Consider the following 14,468-nt stretch of genomic DNA (forward strand, 5'->3'; position numbering starts at 1 on the left):
AGGCAATTAGTTACGATGTCCTGTGTATATGATCCTCTGGGCCCTATCCTATTTTATTCTAGCATCTTGCTGTCTCGCAGTAAACTTCTGCGAGGCAGATACTACCTGCCTGATGCCCGAAGCCTCACGGCTGCTCAAAAGATGTTAAAACATAAACGAATGTGACAGGTGAGTGTCTGTGCACCCCGAGCCAGAAGAACAACTCCCACACGGTTCCTGACTGGGGACGCTGGTTCGAATACCACCGCAGCCTTGAAAAGGTGTCTCCCTACTTCCCAGGCGAAGCTGGCAAGCTGGTCACCTGAGTTTGAAAGGCTGGAGGGTCACTGGGCGGGCAGCTGTCGGGGAGCCCTGCAGTGGCATCCTGTGATCCAAGTTCTTGTGATGGGCTGACCTCATGCAGGGTGGGGGGTACTTGGACTGCTATTTGCTAGAGTATTTGGGGAACGGGTGCTAGAACAAGACTCCACATCAAAGAGGATAACGGGGTGTTGGGTTAAACAGCTGTATTTACTGTAGGATTTTGGAGACTTTAGTTTCCTGTAGACCTGTGAGTGCCCAAGGGCGGGGCAGTCGGAGGAGTTTCCCAAACACGTCTGACCATAGAGCCCCAGGGCACCAGGGCACTCACCGTAGAATCCACTTTGGGAAACACTGGCCCCAAATGGTGCATTTTTACTGAGTGGCTGACGAAGGAACCAGAACAAAGTGTTTGCTTACTCACTCGTCATGGTCACTATGAAATAAGTCAATCATTTTAGAATCAAACACTGGTCTTTCTCAGAAAGACGGGAAGAAAAAAGACGTCTTTATGCAATCAAAAACCTTTATTCAGAATAAGCATTAGCAAAATGAAGGCAGTTGCCTCAGGGCCACGGAGTACTCAGAAGCAGATCTGACAATAATTACGAAAATACTTCGCTACAGATTAAAATACGGAATCACACGAAAAATAAAAGGTGAAGATCCTCAGACGATTTGCTCTCTTGCTTGCCCAGGTGGCGGGGAGGGACCAGCCCTCGGGCCCAGTGTGCTGGGAACCCAAGGCGGGGACACGATCAGCCCCGCTGCTGTGGCCAGGCCCCGGGCCTCCACCAAGACTGCCCGGCTCCCCACTGGTCCCGAGTGGTGGGGTTGGGTGCTGGTGACTCCACCGAACGGGACTCCCGGTAAGGAAGGCCGGAAGCACAGGAAGCTCTTATTGGGACGGCATCTGCCTTTTCAGCTTGGCGAGTCTCTGCAGACATTCGTCCCTCCACCGCCGTCTGGCAGCTAAATGCTCCGGATCCACGGGAACCTTCAGACACATGGCCTGGGAATAGGAAAAGAAAGGACAAGACAAAAAATCCCAGAGCGTGCAGAGGAACTAACGTACCAGGAGAGTAACTGTTCCTAGTTATTCAAACTGTGCATTTGCTCTCAAAAACAAAAGCAGCTTAGTAACCCCTCAATTAACATAAACTTTCCGAATCCACAGAGGCCTGCAGCTCCTCTGAGACCATTCAGATGAGCCACCAGTTCATCGGTCACACGGCTCTAAAGTCTCCTGTGACCACGACAGGACCGTGGACGCCAAGTCGGGAGTGAGGAACCACCAGGATCCAAGGCAAAGCCTGGCTACAAATAAAACCTCACCTGTGGCACAGGGCTTCCCCTCGGCCTGCACGAGTCTCTCGAAGGGGTCTACGTACCTGGTTAACTTTTTCAACAGTGGCCCCGGAAAACTCTGGAATGGGTCCAAAAGTCTTTAGGACACGTTTCATGCCTTCACTGTATCTGTCACAGTAGCTTAACATACCTGAAATCACGAAAGCAAGAACCCACAATATCAGCAAGAACACTATAAAACTCCAAATGAAGAAATCTACTCAGAGGGTCTCATCCTAGCTCAGGCTTCAGTTCTTCTCCTCCTGTGGATGAAGAAAAGGTGCAGGGGGACGCCCACCGCAGTCGGCTGGCCCCGGGGAAGGAGTGTCCTCACCGATGTCACTATTCAAGCTTTCCATCAGATCTTAAAATCCTGAAAAGTGACGGGACCCTCGGGCCTCTGTCAGCGCCTCTTACAGACTTTGGGGTTGGCCTGTGTTCCTGCACTGATTTGTAGAATATCACATTCAGTTCTGTTTTCACCAAAAAGGTCTCCAACAATGTGTCTGTAAGGTTACTTCTGTGAATGGCTCGAATGCATTTAAAAATTTTTTTTGACGTTTATTTATTATGAGTGAGAGACAGAGAGAGATGGAGCATGAGTGGGGGAAGGGCAGAGAGAGAGGGAGACACAGAATCGGAAGCAGGCTCCAGGCTCCGAGCCATCAGCCCAGAGCCCGACGCGGGGCTCGAACCCACGGACCGCGAGATCACGACCTGAGCCGAAGTCGGACGCTCAACCGACTGGGCCCCCCAGGCGCCCCTGGAATTCATTTTCTAAGAACCAAAGGTGTCAAAGCTCCCTAAATCCGCCCGTCTCGCACTTACTCCCTGAGTTCTAGTTACCACTTTGCTGGGAGTCTGCAAGGTGGCGGGTTCTTCGGCACAGGCTGCATCTACCTGAGAGGCAGGCTCCGCGGGCGCACCCGCTTCGGCTCTGGCCAGTGGACCGGCGCCCAGCCACCCCTCGAGCCCGGGGCGGCATCTGTCCCCTGGCGGCGCTGCTCTGCACCTGCTCCTGCAGCTCCGGGGCCCTCGGGAAGCCTGGGTCTCGGGGCCTAAGACGGGACCCTAGGATTCTGGTGGAGAAACCCAGGAAGAGGAGGCTTCTCCCGGAGGGGAGGGGGAGGGGGAGAAGCAGCGCGGGCCGGCTGAGGCCGAAGCTGCTATTTCCTGTGAGAGGCAGAGGTGCCCCGGCAGGAAGCCCCAGGCAGGCTGCGCGGCCTCCCCACGCGGGGCGGGCTTGCCGGGACCCGCTCTGCAGGCAAACGGCCAGCTCGGCCCGCGCCCCGCCCCGCGGGCACCTGCGGCCGGGCCGGTGCGGGGGCGTGCGCCGGGACACGCGTCGGGTCCCAGGCCGGTCCCAGGTACGTGCACCGGGAGGCGTCTCCCGGGCCCCGCCGAGGCCAGGCGCGGAGCCGCCTGCCATTCCGCCTCTGGCCCATTTCCGACATTTTCCAGAACCAGACTCCGCGGTCGGCGGGTCAGGCGAAAGAGAGAGCGAGGGAACAAACGCGGGGTTTTGCAGAGATCCCAGAGCGTGGCTCCCACCCACGCCACGAAAAGTGTGTCTGATTAAGTTCAAATAAAAGTGACCACCGCCCGACACTCTTAACAGCTTCTTTGGGGCCTGGTTTGGGTGCGGCTACACCGACGTGAAAGCCTCAATTCACTGGGGGTCCACCTTGGCTCAAATGGTTTCCTCTTTCAGGGTGCTCAAGTTACACCCAATTTGCTCTTAGAAGAGAAACTGATTTCAAGGGTACACACTTCAAGCATACCAACTTTTCTGACATTAGCACCTATAATTAAGTGGTAGATACTGTCGTTTCAAAATAAGGGGTTTCGAATAAAAATAAGGAGTTTTGTTTCCTTTGACGAAAGCATAACTTGACAGTCGGGATTCAGGGAGGCTCCTAAATGTCCTACGCTGGCTAGCCATCTTGAATGGCATGGCATTTCTGGAACACAGAAAACCACCCGTGCGTTTATTTCCTCTTGAAAATTAAAATTTTTTTTTTTCAACGTTTATTTATTTTTGGGACAGAGAGAGACAGAGCATGAATGGGGGAGGGGCAGAGAGAGAAGGAGACACAGAATCGGAAACAGGCTCCAGGCTCTGAGCCATCAGCCCAGAGCCTGACGCGGGGCTCGAACTCACAGACCGCGAGATCGTGCCCTGGCTGAAGTCGGATGCTTAACCGACTGCGCCACCCAGGCGCCCCTCCTCTTGAAAATTAAGTATCTGCTTCACTTTATCCATTTGTTTATCTACTCGAACTAAAGGTGAAAAAATCTAGACGCGAATACAGTGTGTTCCTTTTGGTGGGGCAGAGACACTAGAACCAAGCAAGGTATAAAGATACCAAACGAGAAGAAAACGGGAAAAATTCCCGCAGCTGAGGACTGCCCGCCTGGAAGGAAAGCAGAGTCTCTCAGGGACCAATTCCACCCCCCACCCTGTGTGAGCAGTAACCCACAGGGTCCTGTGCACATACTGTGTCTCACTTCTGGATCACTTCACATCTGCTGAATGAGTGTTCGCCTTTCCCTGTCCCTGCGGAGTCATTTTAGTCTCCCAAGGGCTTTCTAGAACTTTTTTCCCTCTCCCTTTTGTAAAATCTGTCGTTTTAAAGGGCACTTATTCCTTCAAACTAGAATACAAGATAGTAAAAATCCTTGTCACACCATTCATAACTTGCTCCGTACTGTTCAGGAAGCCACTGAAAATTTCACTCTTACTAATATAAAAATGCTTTCTGTAACAGGCCCTCGGGCTCTTGGGACAAACAGCCCCGTTGTTTGTGGTGAAGGTAAGGAACGAATAGGGCGCGTGCCTGCAGACCGTCCCCCACCACCTGCAGAGAAGCTGGACACCCCTGGGAGGGCTCGCCCCCTCACCCAAGATGCAAGTTCGTGGTGACTTACAGTCACGACCTGCAACGTCCCAGGACACTGATCATTGCTACTGTTATTTGCAATCTGTCCTCTTCTACTACGCAAGTATTAAAAGGAGCGTTTTTACTCCGTTTCCACCAATAACTTTGGCTTCTCTACGCTATGAAAGGAGGTGCGTGGCAATTATCCCATAATACTAATTTCACTGGAAATGGGGAGGAAAAGAAACCATTTCACCTTCTGTCCTTCTAGTCCAGACTTCCCTTACGTTACTACGAACTCGGGCCTTCGCCTGTATTTTCTCTCCTCCACGTCCTCGCCCTCTGTCCTGGTTCAACAATATACTTCCCAAAACTCTCTCGAGCTTAGCGTTTTAGAGGATTTTGAACCTGATTTCTTAAGAGATGCTTATATGGAATAAGAAAAAGTGGGGGAAAGACGTGATTCTCATGAGATTAGATTCAGCGTGGCTTGCTGCTTTCTAAGTTGGAATTCTTCAGCTGTGAGCCCACAAGGGCGAGACAATGTGCTTTCTTGAACCTTCAACATAAGCCAAGGTGGGTGGAGAGAGAGAGCGCCTTCCTCTGTTTGCGTTTATGCAACAGCCAGCAGGCACACGGTCCTACCGTCACCCGCAGCGGCAGCTCCTGAGACGGGCTCTGGGTGTTCAGTTTCTTGGAGAGCCCTGACCGCTACCCACACCAGAGGAGTCTGGTTTCCACACGGCGTATGAACCCGCACCGACGTATGAACCCACACCTACGTGAATTCACCTGCTTTTAAGAGGCAGAGTTTCACAGAACTTATTAAGGAAGATCAAAAAGGCCCCAAAGCACAGAGCAACATTATCTAACTCCCACCTGAGTGAGACCTCACCTGAGGTCAGGGAGGCGGGTGGAGACAGAAACCTACCTGGGGCCCCTTAACTCCACAAGGTCCCAGCTCCAGCAGTTCACCTGTTTCACTGAAGCTAACAGCCCTGTGTAAATGAGCCAAACCCAGCAAGTAAGCACCTCAATTAAAAAAAATAAATAGGGGCGCCTGGGTGGCGCAGTCGGTTAAGCGTCCGACTTCAGCCAGGTCACGATCTCGCGGTCCGGGAGTTCAAGCCCCGCGTCGGGCTCTGGGCTGATGGCTCGGAGCCTGGAGCCTGTTTCCGATTCTGTGTCTCCCTCTCTCTCTGCCCCTCCCCCGTTCATGCTCTGTCTCTCTCTGTCCCAAAAATAAATAAACGTTGAAAAAAAAATTAAAAAAAAAAATAAATAAATTTTAAAAAAAGACAAGCATCTCTACACAGGAGGAAATTTTACAAGGCAGGATGGTAAACATTGGCTTCAACTGGAGGTGATTTCCGGGGCCTGCCGATTCTCAGACAGTCATTCTCCAGGTAGAAGTAAACTCATGAGGTGCCCAAAAAGCTGCTACAGGTATCAAATGGGGCAGTTCTCTTCGCTGACCCAGTAGTCTGAAAGCTTAGCAAAGAAACCAACCAAACGGTTGAAGTCTGGAGATGTCACTATTCTATTGCAAAAATGCCCTAATCTGTATTCATTCTGTATTTCTTCCCCATGCACTTGTGAATCTTTTGGGGAGAGTTAAAAAGGGAAAAAAAAAAACTGGAAGAGTAGTGAATTTAAAAACAAGACAAGACACCGAATGAACAGAATACTGATTAAGGGACCTCATCTGTGTCAGCCATCGAGACAAACATTTCCATCTGGCTTCATCCTCACAGCACCCTTGAAAGGAGTCCCTGCTGCCAGGCCCATTTGATTGTGGGGGGGGGGGGGGTACTCGCTTGCAAGAGGCTGGTTAGCTTAATGGTGTTTTGTTTTGTTTAATTTTTGAGAGAGAGAGAGACTGTCAGAGTGCTTAGCGGGGGAAGGGCAGAGAGAGAGGGAGACACAGAGTCCGAAGCCAGCTCCAGGCTCCGAGCTGTCAGCACAGAGCCTGACACGGGGCTCGAACTCACAGACCGTGAGATCATGACCTGAGCTGATGCTTAACTGACTGAGCCACCCAGGTGCCCCTAGGCTAGTTAGCTGAGAAATCAGGTAGGAACCCAGGCCGACCCAGGCTCCGCTGACCAGACCCCCTCTTCAGAGAGTCTGTCCTTGCTGAGGGTGGCTTTTAAAATTCAGCCAAAAGGCAAAGTAGGCAAGCTGGCCTCCTGTTTTTTAGGTGCTATTAAAGACAAATCCTAAAATACTTTTACCACTTCTAGATAAACTGTAGCTTTAAGACGAATAACTAGCCTTAACCTGAGATGCTGGCTTTAGGAAAACGACATCAGAAAAAAAGAACCCTCTCCGTCCAATCTTGATATATTCTGGATGACACTATGAAGAATAATGAACATTTCCATTGGTTACAAGCCAGATCTTATAACACTCTAACTCTGGTCTTTGGAATGCTCTGAAGTTGAAAACTACATCCGTCCACCATTATCATATTAAGCCAATTAGGTTTTCTTATCATATCTGCTTTGTTTGAAAAATTGTTACGGGCCTCCTTCCTGTCTGCCACACTATTTGGTTCTTGAGTTTCTGGTTTCATTGGCTTTCGTTTCTATTTGTCTGAGAGTCAGAGCTGTTCTCAGCTGTCTCCCTATTGATTTCTCATGATACCTGAGTTATCTTATTATTCTGAAGAAAAGAAAATTGCAGAGAAAAGCATGGCAGTTATCAAGCCGTGTTGATATGCATGCCAAGTGTTTAAATATGTTTGCCACCTTTAAGGTGCCGGCCGAAAAAGCATTTGAAATTCTCCCAGACTTTATTTCAATGATACTTCAAAACCCTCGTTTCACTTTTAAAGAGAGAGGCCTCTTTCTTTACATTATCCTCCTGTGTTCAGCTGTCCTCCTGCCACAAAAGTAAGATGCTCGTGCTAGGACAGAGTTCCCTGTTCCTGCAGCTGCTCTCAGCCACGCTCATCGAAGGAAGAGTCAAGTCGGGTATTGAACCCCACCTGCACGACCCGCAAGGCACCGTATGCGCACCTGCAAGATTACGTCTGGCGAAACTGCCCCGACATATTCACTGGAAGTCATACTTCATTAATTACGGTGCTGAAAACTGAAGCATTGCCAAAACATTGTGGAATCACAAAATCTCAGTCAAACAGACCCCTGATTTCCAGCTTCATTACAGGCATCTCTGCTCGGTATCTAAACATCCTGCCAGGTGGCCAACCAGCCCCAACTGCTCTATTCACCGTGAGCAGCATGGCCCTCTCCCTCAACGTCAGCCCCAGGAACTAGAAACTTCCTGCCATGTGCTGAGCCCAAACCTGTCTGTCTGCCACGTCCACGCCCACAAAAGACACCCACGCACGTACACACACACTTCTCCGCTCAGCTTCTTCTGGACAAGTTCCAGTTTCTCAGTATTTCAATTAAGTGTGGACCGTTGGAGCTAAATACAACACTCCCTTTCTCCCCGTACATACGTTTTACAGGTATAATATAAATGTTAAAATAACATGGCAATAATTATGAAAACTATAACAACACAGAAAGGCAAAGAGGTAATAAAAGTTACCTGTAATTTCAACACTAAGAGAGAGCAGGTACTGATGACATTTAGGTGATATTTGCCTAGATTTTTATTCATAGCATTTTAAACTTATTTTGTTTCAGTCTAGTGTAGGTTTCAGTGCTTGTTTCCCGAACGGCGTCTTGTTTCTGATTCACTTGAAGTGTGGCTGACAGTTGCATTCTTGGAAGCTTCTCACCTTTCTCAATCTATCTTCCTGTTAGAGTCGCTAGATCGTGGGCTCGGCCCTACCTCCCCAGACCCTCTGAAGCCGGCTTCAGTCGGCTTCTGAAGTCGGGGTGACTGGCCTGGCCCGAGCACCGCCCGTGCCCAGCGCAGCCCCCTCCCCTGCAGAGGCGTCTCCCCGCTGGCTTCCCAGCCTCCTGGCGGGAAACCTCCAGCTCCAAATGTCACACTTAGAAGTTGCTCAGATTTAGGCAGGAGACACGTACGGCATTTCCCTATCTGTTCTCCTTGCCTCTGTAAACAGCCGCATCATCTTTCTCAGGAGAACACAACTTTCTGGGTAACATGTGGCAAAGTCTCCATGACCACACGCATCTGTCTTTCTCTTCCCGCCTGAGTGCCCTCTGCCGCGCAGAGCCCTGGGGTTCGTGGATTCCATGTGGACTGACATCTCAGGACACTACGACCTGTCGCAGCCCCCGTCTGTGAATTACCAGGGCTGGCCGCCGTCTCCTTCATATGATACTGTTTCTATCCAGTTGTTTAAAAACAAAAAGGCAAAACTGTACTGTTTACAAAACCCCTAAGAACACTAAACAGCAAAGAACTCCCATCGTAGCCCCTACGGAAGCAAAGCGTACCTTCTGCATTGAGATGCATAGTTTCTAGGGGTCCGATGAACGCATACCGCATGCCCAGGCCATCTGACATGACAAGGTCAAGGTCGCTCGGAGACACTATTCCTTCCTAAATGGAGAAAATGGGGCAGCACACAGATGAGTCCTCTGGAGAAACAACGTTCTTGCCATCACTTTCAAGCTGACTCCCTTGGAGCACAATCCCAAAATACTCTCCAAAGCTCCAGAATAGTATTTTCATTCTACATGTGTTTCACAGGTTCTGCGTGACAAAACTGTAACATATAAACAGATCCTGAAAAGAGAGTATTTTGTGAGAGGGTCAAACACCAACTCGCTTTTTCCAGAGCTGCAATCAAGCTCCCATCTTATGTGTCAATCTCCACTGTCTTCCGTTCCCTTCCCTAAAAGCTATGTGTCACTCGCAGCTTTGGAGAAGGGGGACCGGGTGAAGGGAAGGGAGACAAGAGCGAGCAGGGCATTGGTGGGAAAGCACAAGAAAGGACCGTCTACATATTAGCCTGAGATCTGGACGCCAAGACTGGAGCCATCAAAAGAACTGAAGAGTCATCCTCCAAGCTTTGCCCGCCTGCAAGCCCAGCCCTGTCCGGCTTTTAATGAGTTCATAAAAATGACATCCTTTGATGAAATGCAGCGTAGAACCGGTGCTGTTTGCAAGGTGGGGCCCTGGAATCTTCTGCAAATGTGGACTGCAAAGCAAGAGGCAAGGTCTCATGTGTTTAGGTCAGACGTCAGATTGGCCATCTGCGTTACTTGGCCTTTCTTTGCACAGCCTCGACCTCTCACGGCTTTTGGAATGAGCAGGACGCGTAAGCACATGCGTGCGTGATCCAGGAGGCCACGGCCAGTTGAGTCTCCATCCGAGGATATCTTCACCTTGGGCAATTCAGCTGTCAGAAGGCAGATGGGGGTGGGGGTGGGGGTGGGGGGAGGGGGAAGGCCGTCAGATTTCCCCCCGGGTCTTTGCTGGTCAGACTGCTAGAATTACTGTGAAGTCTCCAGTTCCTTTTTCCTGACTGGTTTCTTTCACACAGAGCACAGTGAAGACAGATGCTCCTGCCTCACAGCTAGGCCACGTCTACCTTCCGTTAAGAAGCCACCGAGTGCGCCTGCATGGCTCACACCTCTTCCCTGGGCAGCCTTGCTGGCCCCCAGCCCCCAGCCGGAGGGGAGGACGGAGCGCTCTGCTGTGGAAATCACAGTTCTGCCCACACCCCCAGAGGCACACCAGGCACGTGCACCCACCCGGCCCCCAGGAACAGGCTCACACAAGTGGCCCACCCTACCCCACCCTACCCCACCTCTTTTGCTCTGGAGCAAATCCTGTCCTTCCCTTGGAAGGACTGTCTGTTGTCTTGTTGAGAGGCTGTCCCTGTGGCAGAGGAAAGCTTTCATCACAGGGCTTCACCAGGCCCTCTGGCCAAGGAGGAGGCTTGTTTGGCCTCTAGGCAGCCCCGGGAGGTCTGGGCTAGGCTCTCCCCGCTCAGGAACCGGAGGCTAGAGCCCGCCCCTGCTGTCCCTCCTCCTCCTCCTCCAGGGACTCTGCAACATCGCTACTTTGCAGACTTCAGAGTCACCCACAAGGTTGAGCGAGGAAGCAGATTTGTTTCCTCTACCTCCATCACTGCATCAGCTGCTGAGGGAGAAAACACCGGTGTCTCAGGTCCCTGGGGGTGCTTGGACCACCACGGCGGTGTTGGGGAAGGGACCAGAAAGGGGCTGGGGCCAAAGAACCAAAGAGAGCCACCCACGAAGGGCAAGTACCATTTAGGCATGCCTGAGAAACTCTGTTTGAAAGAACTGCTTTCCATCTAGTTTTGGGGGGGGGGGGGGAGGGGGGGTAAACAAACAAAGATGTGCATGAACCTACACACGTGGTTTAGAGAAGAATTACAAAGCACACCTCGCCCCCACCTGCCAACACCGCCATGCTGGTCTTCCTGGCTGCGTCCTCCTCCCTCCCTCCTGGAGGCAAACATCCAGACTTTTGTAGTAACTATTTCTCTACTTTTAAGATTTGCCATCTATGTTTATGTTCCTGAAGCAGAGTTTGCTTTTTGCCTATCTTCCTCTTCAAAACGGACTCACGCTGTGCATTCTTCTGTGGCTTGCTTCCTTCACTCCACTCGATGCTTTTGAGCTTTACCTGTGTTGTGTGCAGCTGCGGTCTGGCCTCCCTTGTTGACATATAAAATCACAGTTTACTAATCCAACCTACTGCTCACAAATATTTGGGAACATTCTTGTTCCTGGCCCGTGGGGCACGCATCCAAGAGGAGAGCGGCTGTCCGACGGCACACAGAGCTTCGACTCGACTGGATGATGCTAGGTGCTTTCCAGGGGGGTTGTACCCGTGCTCACTGCCTCCGGCAGTGTATGTGGGTCCCCGTCGCTCTCGGCAACCTCTCCAACACTTGATGGTGTCACCCTTGCCAGGCGCCGCTAGTCTGCTGGGCTATCTATCCCACTGTCTCACCAGGTTTCCTATCCGTTTGAAATCACCCTACCAAATGTTCAGCTGCACTGCTAAGGAGACCAAATTAACTGATTCAGTTTACTCAAATGCCAACAAGTTTTACCCCTCTTCGCTTCTGGTAGCAAAGCTTTTAAGTGGGGAGGGGGCAGCAACAAGGAGGCAATGCTACACAAAAGGTCCAGAGTAATGTCCGGAACTGTCAAGAAACCGATTGTTGAAAGGACTCCCCCGCCTTCCTCTCCCTCCTCGCCCAGCTCTCAGGGCCGGAAGGGTGGCTTTGGGTCCCCTCCCCAGGCTGCCTAAAAGCATTTGCCGTAGCATTCCTGCACCCTGTGAGCTCAGGACTGCTGTGAAAGGCAGCCAGGCGAGAGCTCTGCAGACTCTCCTTCGCCCTCCCTCGGGGTCCAGGTCAACATCCGGAACAGCCTCAAGGAGTGCTTGTCAAGGGACAAGGAGTGCTGTGTCCCTACAGCACTCAGGCTGTAAAGGATGCAAATATGGACGCTACCTGCCACTTGCAATGCTCTTCGCCTCTGCTGTCTTCCTCTAAATACTGTGTTCAGCTCACTTCTGAAGGGCTTCAAAATACCCCAAAAGTGAGCCACCCACGAGTAGTAATTTTTGATCTGTAAGTATGTGAGCTAACAGTGACTCCGACTAAATAAAGCCTTAGAAGGATTCTCCACACTATGGTACCACACGGGGGGTGGGGGCAGCCACACTCTCCTCCAATTCCCAAATGTTCTCCAAAATGACCATCTGTGTCTTATCAGTTACTCTTCATTAGTTGAACAAATGGGAAGAGGGAAAGAGTTTTAATATCTTCTCTTCCTAAATCCTTCTCTCTGCCCCATCTGGATTTTCTGAGGTAGATTCTCTAAGTTTGAGTCTTTACCCAGAAGCCAAATGCAGAGAAAACAAATGGTCCTAAGTAGTCATGCAGCTGCACTCAGCACTGAGCCAAAGGCTCACACGAGGGTATTTTGCGGCTCAGAGCGCCTAATTTTGTGGTTAAGCTCCACTCCACCCGGGTCCTTAGTGACATCTGTGGTCTTGATGCTAATATTCTCAATAATAATTACAACTGATAATCACAGTGGCAGAAAGAGGTGCTTGAGTTGGTCATACTGAGCTGACAACCAGTTCCTTGGGAACAGGTGGCAAGCTGCACGCCCGTTTGAAGAGTGAAAGCCTGCCCTACTCCGGCGTGTCTGTGCCTCAACGAACATCCGTCAGTACAGACATCAGCACTTCCCCCATTCTATGGCGAAATTCTCAAGTCACACGGACAAAGAAAAGCCCCGAGTGGTTGAAAGATTCCAAAAACTCATACAGAGCAACGAACACTAGACCCCTGTTAGTTTAAAATCTGATTTGCGGGCACCTGGGGGGCTCAACCTGTTGAGCGTCTGCTTCTTGATTTCGGCTCAGGTCATGATCTCAGGATCATGGGACCGAGCCCCGTCTCCAGCTCTGAGCTGAGTGTGGAGCCTGCCTGGGATTCTCTCTCTCCCCCTCCCCCCCCCCCGCCCCGCTTGCTCTTTTCCTCTCTCTCTCTCTAAAATTAAACCACAGGAGCACCTGGGGGGCTCAGCCGGTTACGCGTCTGACTTCGGCTCAGGTCACGATCTCGCGGTCCGTGGGTTCGAGCCCCGCGTCGGGCTCTGTGCCTACAGCTCGGAGCCTGGAACCTGCTGCGGATTCTGTGTCTCCCTCTCTCTCTCTGCCCCTCCTCTGCTCACACTCTGTCTCTCTCTCTCTCTCTCTCCCCAAAAAAATAAACATTAAAAAAAAAAAAAGAAAGAAAACGCAAGATACCATGATACAAACTGTAAGTACAAGTAAAGGTTTGGGGATGCATCAGGCAGGATCCCACCAGAGAGAGAGAACTCATAGGTTATATACACGTAAAGACATTTATTTTGAGGGACAGGCCTGTGTGATTGAGGGCGCTGATACGTCTGAAATCTGCAGCAGGAGCTAAGGGTGGGAACCTCAGTTCTGCTCTTAAGGCCTTTCAATTGACTGGAGGAAGCCTTCCCAGGGGATTGAGAAAAATCTCCTGTACTTAAAGCCAACGGATTATAGAAGTTAAACTAATCACATTAACAAAATATCTTCATAGCAACATCGAGCCTATGTTTGACTGAATATGTGGGCACTCTGGCCCAGCCAACATGGCCCTCACCAGTGGACAGAAGTTCAAGGCATGGTCCTCACCTTCAGACGGCTTGGATCTAGCCTTTGTTAGTGAGGCGGGGAAAGGAGAGAAGACACATCGAATGGCCCGCAGTAGGCAAAAGGGTGATCTGGTTTTCTGGACAAGGAAGAAGAAGGGGTCTGGCAGTACTGAGGCATGAATCTCCTGGGACGACTTCCCCTACTGATTAGCAGCCACACACAGTTATTTTTCCTTCTCGCTGATCGTCCCATTGTCATATTAAATTTTGATTGGATTCACGTATTTTTTGCACGCCCTCACTTTCATTCACTTTTCTCATTTTTCTTCGTGCCATCTTCCACTTCCTTTTTTACTAATCTCCAGCTTCTGCTTTTCTTCTGTTTTGTGCTGCTCTACTTTTCACCATACCCAGACCTGAATTTTCACGTTTTTCTTGTGCAAACACTGCTTTAACTTGGCTGCCGCCACCATCACCACCGGGAACACAGACACACTACGGAGGAACCCGCGCTAGGCCATGCACAAGTCCTTCTGCCCCTCCCAATCAGAGCTGTTGAGGCCTCGATCCACTGTCTCAACTGAAAACCAAGAGCCAGAAAAAAGGTTTATCTTAGGAAAATGTCATAGTGAAAAGCAAAAAAAGAGGGCACGAAGGGGCCAATGGGCTTCTTTTATTTTACCATGACTCTGGCCAGAGAGGCCAAGGAGCAGGGGTTACAGAAAGAGAGCCCACCTCAATCTCTAATTAGAGCAAGGACGGAACAGAGGTAAACCTCAGTGAGCTCCCTGCCTGCAAAGACGTTTCGGGGATGGGCTACACGAGGATAATCACTGACGTGGAAATAACTCAAGTAGGAGCGAGGGGTTCTGGACTCTCTTTTTTT

At 50.7% G+C, this 14,468-nt stretch overlaps 1 protein-coding gene across 2 annotated transcripts in view; it reads right to left on the bottom strand.

Annotated features, from left to right (window-relative positions):
- Positions 1-808: 808 nt before the first annotated feature.
- Positions 809-14,468, bottom strand: part of CRYL1 (crystallin lambda 1) — a 129,213-nt gene continuing 115,553 nt past the window's right edge. For both annotated transcript variants that reach the window (XM_043574734.1, XM_043574745.1), the window contains 3 exons: positions 8,909-9,014; positions 1,692-1,798; positions 809-1,312 (listed from right to left, as the gene is read on the bottom strand). In XM_043574734.1, coding sequence (XP_043430669.1) covers positions 1,199-1,312; positions 1,692-1,798; positions 8,909-9,014 — 327 coding nt within the window. In that variant the 3' untranslated portion in view covers positions 809-1,198. The remainder of the gene's footprint in view (positions 1,313-1,691; positions 1,799-8,908; positions 9,015-14,468) is intronic.

Source organism: Prionailurus bengalensis, chromosome A1 (assembly GCF_016509475.1).
Source record: "Prionailurus bengalensis isolate Pbe53 chromosome A1, Fcat_Pben_1.1_paternal_pri, whole genome shotgun sequence".
NCBI classification, from domain to species: Eukaryota; Metazoa; Chordata; class Mammalia; order Carnivora; family Felidae; genus Prionailurus; species Prionailurus bengalensis.